This window comes from Argiope bruennichi, chromosome X1 (genome assembly GCF_947563725.1).
Source record: "Argiope bruennichi chromosome X1, qqArgBrue1.1, whole genome shotgun sequence".
NCBI lineage: Eukaryota > Metazoa > Arthropoda > Arachnida > Araneae > Araneidae > Argiope > Argiope bruennichi.
The window spans coordinates 37200752-37208782 of NC_079162.1; the positions used below are offsets into that span (position 1 = coordinate 37200752).

General features: G+C 27.6%; 1 protein-coding gene across 1 annotated transcript in view; it reads right to left on the minus strand.

Annotated features, from left to right (window-relative positions):
- The window catches only part of LOC129958649 (nephrin-like), a 658065-nt gene extending 650427 nt beyond the window's left edge, over nucleotides 1–7638 (minus strand). The window contains exon 1 of the mRNA XM_056071256.1: nucleotides 6882–7638. Within this exon, the coding sequence (XP_055927231.1) occupies nucleotides 6882–6930 (49 nt within the window). The 5' untranslated portion in view covers nucleotides 6931–7638. The remainder of the gene's footprint in view (nucleotides 1–6881) is intronic.
- Nucleotides 7639–8031: the final 393 nt, after the last annotated feature.

Here is an 8031-nt window from a genome sequence, read left to right on the forward strand (position 1 = left end):
AATCCCCGGAAAACAGATTTTTTTTTTTTTTTTTTTTTTTGCATTTCCTATTTAAAGACGATTGAAAATTTTCAAGAAACCGTCTTACTATCCCTTAAAAAAATCAACAAACATAAATGCGCTTGCGGAATTTGTTTCAATAGAAACATGTTGCATCTGCAGTTATTGGGAATTCAACTAATTCCTCAAAACAGCTAATGTCTATTTGAAGATCTAAGATATTCGCATCATAAATACCGAACTTAATAAATTACTACATATCTTTTTATTGTATGGATCTTCGGTTTTATTAGACCAATAATTCCAATAGTTTGACAGTAACTTTATATTTATGGTTAAATAATGGAGGCGAATAAATCCTTGAGGATACAGAGCAGTCTTCTTGATCGGAATCTGAATTTCCTTCTTTGATGGGGGATATATTTATGAATATTTGGATATGTCTAAAGTACAGTTTTGCTGCTCAGCTATGAGTTTGTAATATGGATTTCATTTATATCTCACATTTTATTTTATTTAGTTTTAAATTATTTTTCAACATTTCTGTCAACAAGTATTGTACTCATAACCCTATTTTGTTAACTTACTATTCTTAGGTAAGTTTACTATTTTTTTCTTGAGGTTCCATTCATGGTTTAATATCAGCGCCATCTATTCCAAAAATGGGGATACTAATGCATTTTCGAGATGACAGCTTGAACGCAGCTGCAAATTTAGCATTTTGTTGGTTGAAGGAATTACAAAGCTTTTTCTTTAAGATAAAATATGGTGAACCTCAGTACCTCATAGTAACACTTCACTGATTTGATTGAAGTTAACTATCTTTTTTCATTATGACTTCAAGATGATATTTGGCAAAAAAAAAAAAAAATCTACATCAGAGAAAATCGTTTTAAATAATTCCGTACAAAGGCACAAACTTCCATGATATTGAAGCTTTCTTCTTGGTCTGATATCCGATTTTCTTAAATATAAACTGCAGAACAGGAATTCTTAAATTTTGGGTTACGGGTTGGATTCTTGAATTTTGAATTCCCTATACCTGCATTTCAGCTAATTTAAACGTTAATAACTACAGTTTCTAACAAAATCATCTATATCAGTAAGAAAAATCAAAGCAAAAAATAGTCTTTTCTAGAATTTAGTACTGAGTGACAAGTAAGCATATGAAACTAATGTTTTTCTTCATATCGTAAACTGAATGTGCCATTTTACCACTTTTTGCCTTACTGTGTAGGCTTGAAGTTTCCCCAATGGAGTATTTCGCCAAATATTTTTGTAACCAAAATATAGCCGTGAATAGAAAACATTTAAATCGCTTTAGCAAACATGAGAAGCGGACTCGTCCAAACAAAGGTTTTCTGTAATCAGGACATCTACAAGGTTTGCACATTGGTGGATTTCTTCCTCTTTATTGTTAAAGCAGATATACTGGCCATTGATTCATGGTCCAGCAATATCAGTGTTGCCTTTATACTATGCTCTTAACCTTCCCAAAACATTTGTTTGGACGAAGCAGCTCTTCCACTTTGCTTGAAATTTTTAAGCACATTCTATCTACGGCCTATTTCGATTATAAATGATATTAGGTGGCGTACTCTATGAACAAAAGATAGGCAAAGCTAAATTTGAGAGATAAAAAACAGAGCACAGCGGAGTTTTCTAGATTGCTGGTGATGACCGAAGCATTTTTTTAGTCACTAAATGGACAATAATCTAAGTTGCATAAAAAAGGGCAACCCATCTGTCAAAAATTTCTTCAAGCAGTGAAAATGACTATTTCAGCCGTGAATCGGTTATTCTGTGCATTATTTTTGTATATAAAAATTAGATATAATTATTGTCGATTCAATTTATTTGAAAGTTATTGGATAAATGTTAAAAGGGTAACAAACAATAACTGTAAAAACATCCAAATTTGAATCCGATTTCATATGGCACAACTTTATTTTCTTTTTCTCATGTTGACAGTTGATAGTTGCTGAACTTCCTTAAAGACTTCCTTTTCTTTCCTTCACTGCAAATATATTTTTATAAAGTGCTATTCCCTGCATTTTATTTTTGTCAATCGAATAACAGAAGTTTCAAACCATTTTGCGTTTAATATAGTCATATTAATGAAATGCATTTTATTTTGTTTCTTACAGCGGAAATTTTTAAATAACAGAATTTCTGATTACCATAGGGAATTTCATTAATATTCTTGTATTTTTCATAGCTATTTTAATAATTTTGATATCATTTCACTCTTCTGATTTGTACTTTTTAATTTGAATGGAATGTTGTATTGCTAATATGGTATGCAAAATAATTTTCTTTTACTTTAAAAACACAAAGTTTCAAGAGAAATATATTATTTTTAATAGTGTGCATAATTCAAGCTAACATTTTACGAACTTTTGTTTTTGCAAGGCACTCTTTTGTTCTTATTATTCCATTACATCGAGAAAATTTTCAATTAATTTATTAAACATATTACTGAGAAGTATTTTGGAATATTTCATTAATAGAATTGTATCTTTTCATTTAATTGTGAAAATTCCCAATTTTTCAGTATGGCAAAATAACAAACAATCTAATTAAGTGATATAAAGAATACCGGGTTTCCTAGAAACGCAGATCAAGTATTTAGTCCCTTAAATATTGCACCTAAATATATATATTTCCAATTACAAAATTTCATTACGTAAATTATTTAATAGTATGAAAAAACTTTTGCTTCTGTGGAGGTTAATAATAAAAAATAAATTAATTTTTTTAATTGATTACATTAAAAAAATTTCAAAAATACATTTTTATATGATTCCCATATTTACTGGTAATATTCATTACTGGTCTCCAATAATTTAATATTATTGGCAATAACATAAAAGCCTGCTGTCTCTCAGTTCTAGCCAATAGACTATATCTGTGTGAAAAAATAAAACCATTCAACCGCATTGTCACCCTACCTATTGGAATCTCATTTTATTCTACGCTAACTTAAAAATTCTCAGTATCTATTCAAAATGCCTGTGTTTTGCAGATTGTAATCCAAAAACTAAAATTTCAAAGAATTTCAAGGGGAAACTTTAAAACAAAATAAATGAGTAATTTAAGCAATTATTTTAAACTTTTAATGACATTTAGCATTAACGTAAAACTCCCAGTGATTATACGCTAGAATAGAAATGCAATGTAAGATGGCCATTTAATAATTCTGTGGGCAAGTACAACAAAGGCGTAATATTTTTCCAAAAGAGTTTCGAATGTGAAATCCTAATTTGAATGCATTGATTTTATTGCAAATTACGATGTCAGTCAAATAAAAATCGCACATAACTTTTGAAAGCGATCAAACTCTTTCCTGCACAAGCACGAAAAGTCTGAAAATAGAAAAAAAATACCAAAAAAGCAAAAATACTCAATAATTTTTATTTATTATAAATTTTCAGTACCTTATGAAATTATAATCAGTATAAAAGAGAAATAATTCAGTTATTAAAATAAACAATTATTTAAGATCTGTCTCAAAAATCCAAGAAAATAATAAGTTCAATATTTCTAAACTTCGACCAGTGTGTCTAATAACATGCATATTTAATAGAATCATTAACAGGATTAAGTATTGCCCACACCTGTCTAAATAATATCGAAAAACCTTCATTTCAGCATTCTACTTTAAAAGAAACTATTATTCATATTTCTCTTTTAAGGCCAATATTAACAAACTCATTAATTAAAGGCCCCCAAGAAAAATATTAAATGATCCATCATTACTTTGGAATGAGTTTTATAACCTCGATTAGCAAAATATCATGTTGTACAAATGTGTGTTTTCTCAACACATTTGTACAAGCAACCCATTTTCTGCATTGATTTTAACAAACCATCACTCCTATGGTTGAAACTTAAATAGGCAATATCTCAGAGATCAAATTCAGAAACATTTCCATGCTTAAATTTTATTCAAAAACAGATAAATAATGAAATATAAATGAGGAAGACAATAAAAAATATTGCAGTTTGTCAGTTAGTATTTAGCACAAGAGCTTGCTTTAGCAACGATGCTATGAAAGCAAAAAGAATAAGATTTTATGGGTTCTAACAATTATATTGAAGCTTCTACTCTAGAATTTTAAATTTCAGTTTGATAACAGCAATTTTATCAACAACCTTAAATCAACAAATCTTAGAACCAAGATTTATTTCTAAGTATCATACATGTTTTAATATCAAGGATGTCCTCTCCTATCTTAGTCCAATAGCTCATTTGTATAAATATGCAGACATATGGAGGTAGACATACATTCCCAATACGAAAAATTCTTTAAATAACGGGAAGAAACATAATTTATATCGTTTGAGTCAATAAATATATTTCAGAAAATTTTTACTATTTCTAAATTTTAATACGGTCCCCTGTTCCATCAACCGTATTTAGTAACAAGTTATCGACACTATAAAACATACAAGTAAAAAAAAATCCTATAGTGATACGTTGAAAATTAAACGAGTTGTAGCTGTTTAACTTAAATAAGAATCGTAAATAATTTTATTTTATGGAACAATTTGAAAAAGTACCACGAAGATACAAAATTTCAGTTTGCAAACGATCCATTAAAATCTTTCTCAAGCCTAGGAATTTATTTATAAAATTCTTCTAATATAGGATTTTCTATGTTTCTTAAGTCGATCAGTTTTATTCGCTGGAGAATAGATTTTTTTCTTGCTTAAAATGTAATAATGTAAAGAATATTTTACTAAATATAACTAACAGGATTAGGGGACTGTATAAAAAGTTTGATATCGTAATTTTTTGAGAAATACATTCAATTGACTCAAACAACTTAAAACATAATCCCTTCTATCACTTAAAGCATTTTCGAATAAAAACTATGTGTATATCTGTAATAGTTTAGAAAATAACTATTGGGCCAGGATAAGAATGAACACCCTATGTAATTATATTCTTAACTATTATATTAAAGTCCATGCCGTTTAAAATGTAGTTTAGAAGTTTTACAAGACGCAACTGACCATTTTTTTAAAGTTCTTATACAAAATTCATGCTTACATTATCAAAAGTAACAAATGTTTATATGAATGCATTTAAAAGTAAACATTTAATAACATTTTTATTCAATCTGCAACACAGCTTTTAAACACAATTACAAAATATAGAACAAATCAAGAACAATAAAAATAATTTTTAATTTGGTTAGTCAATGATTCTTACAAAAAGTTTCATTGAATCAATGAATAAAACATTGCTCCAATTTTATATTACGTGAAAAAAAAATATAACTCTAAATAATTGTAATTTATTTTAACAGATTTGTAAAAATAAGTTTAGAAGACAAAAAATGCTCAGAGGTAAAATTCACTAATTACAATAAGATAAGTAGTTAAGTAGAAAATTAATGGAAACAAAATGCCTACTTTCGTTAAATTTTCCTGATATTTTTTCTTATTTCCAATTGAATAAAAGGCAGTCTTTTATTTAATTAGCATTATTTGAATTAGAATTTTGACACTAAAAATTTAGAATTAATATCCTTAATGTAGGAAATCTAAAGATAATTAGCGAAAATGAATGTTTTGCTGATTAATTTTCATTTATTAAATATTTATCAGATTAAACCCAATAAATAATTATAATGAACTAATATAAATGATAAAAGTATAAAAAATGAAATAAAATATCAAAAAATATAAATTGATTCTGAATCAAGCTTTTAATTATTGCAATGGGCATTTTTAACCCTTATTATTTGTGTAATATTTCTCGAAGGAAATATATTAAAATGAAACATAGCGCGATTATATCTATTTAGCGAATTGATTAAATTTCTTAGTTAATTAATTACATCAAATGCATTAAATAACTATTTATTGTATATATTAAAAAGTATTAAAACATTTCGAATGAAACTGTCATAAATTAATATCCATCAGCCATATTTAAAATAATTTAGACTATTTGAGCTTTTATTATTAAAAAAAAAACTACTAATACCATATATATACTTTATATTTATATATATATATATATATATATATATATATATTTATATATATATAGTAATATACTTTATATTGCAAATTAATTTATTATCTTATTGGATAATAAGAGGAATTATCATAAATTGAATTATAATTATCACATTTTAATTTTAAAGATGTGATTCGGTTTATTTCACTCCAATATAAATAAAATATCTAAAAATATTTTTTATATAACGTAATAGATTAAAAAATTTTCAAAATAAAAGAAATCCTATTTTTTTTTTACTTTTATTTAAATCAGCTATTTATTATAGATTGGATAATTATCAAAATTATATATTATATCTTATAAAATAATTCTGTTTTTTTTATATTTTATCTTGGTTAATATTCAGTAAAAATTAAAAACTCATTAAGTTCATTATAAATAATATTTTTACGTTTTATTTTGCTGGAATAAAATTTTGTTTCCTTATGTAAGCTAAAAACATACGCTTGAGGGGCGCTTCCGTCCAGTGTACTCTAGTATAGACATTATATAATAACAACTACGTACATGCATCAGAAATAAAATATTTTACAAATGTAGATAAAATTTTGAATCAACAATAAAAAGTTTTGTAAAAGTTTTTTTTTAATATATGATGCCGAAATTTCTACCAAATTTAAGCAAGAAACTTAAGACAATGTCGCTCATTTATTCTTTCATTTTATAATGCTAAAGATACTATGTTATAAAACTACTCACATTCTAATAAAAATCGAAATTTACCAAATATACTAAATATTTGGCAATGAAAAAAGTTCCATATAAAATTTACATAATCATTTAATTATGTAGTTGTATTCAGAAATGTTCGAACAAAAAATAAAAATTTAAAGTGAATACTCACCTTGTAAAACTGTTAGTAGAAGAATTAGAGTTTCCATATTATGGCACATTTACAGTTTAAGAGTGCAAATATGATGTATGGATGTTAACAGCACCAGCATTTTATTCATAAACGGAAGGTTTCAAGAAATTTCTCCTTCTTTCTTTGGGAAGTATAAATAATGCCATTGTTAGAAAATTCCACAGAGTGTTAAAATCATTTATCAAAAGTTTTAATCTCTATGCTAAAACCGAATTTTAAAAATTCTTTATTACACAACTGTCGAGAGATAGTAATAATACATTCTCGCAATACCAGTGGCTGATCTGTATAGAGAAATTTTTCCTGTGTTGAGCATGAATGAGAAGTTACGAAAACACGTTCATCGTATTTTTAGTTGATAAAAAAAGTTGTTTTAAACAATTGAATAAATCAATTGTCTAACGGAAGTAAACATATAGATTAGTGAAACACTTATAGAAAGATTGACAATTATATTTTCCCAGAAAATTTAAATTAACACACTTGATTCGTCCGCTAAAGTTTTCTTCCAAGTTTTGGATCTACTCTTGGAGCGCACGAAAAAGTTTTACCAGCTGATTTGCGCGAAAATCAACTAAAGTTTCTTCTTCTCAAAGTGAGAGGAGGGATCGAGAAAGTGAGAGGAGGAGAAAAAAATTCGAGTCAAACTCCCTCTCACTTTCCTTCGACCGGACACGCAACAAGCCTGAACAGAGTTTTCTCCGGCGGCGCCTTCACTTGGATGCTGGCGGGAACTTTTCACAGGACACTCCTAGATAATGAAGAAAAGACAACATCCGGCAGCAAGCAGAGTCCGGCAACTGAAGCCTAGCCCACTAAAACGCAATGATCTCGTAGCTCTTTCAATCGATCAAGGGGAATAGAATCCGCTGAGCATGCGCGCATTGTCAAGTGCGTTGGTTACCCGGCCAATTGGGACACCTCCTTCTCATTAGGTTGGGCACTTTTTTTGTAACTTTTAATAAACTTTTATGAGTTGTGAAAAAAATGACGAATATATAAGCTCTTCTTGATAAGCATGCTGTGAGTCTAACTTTGTCACTCTTATATTCCTTACTCAAGTCGATTTTTCTCTCCTTCAAAGTATCACTTAGGGATTAATTTAAAAGAAAGAGTTTTCTTTGGGTTT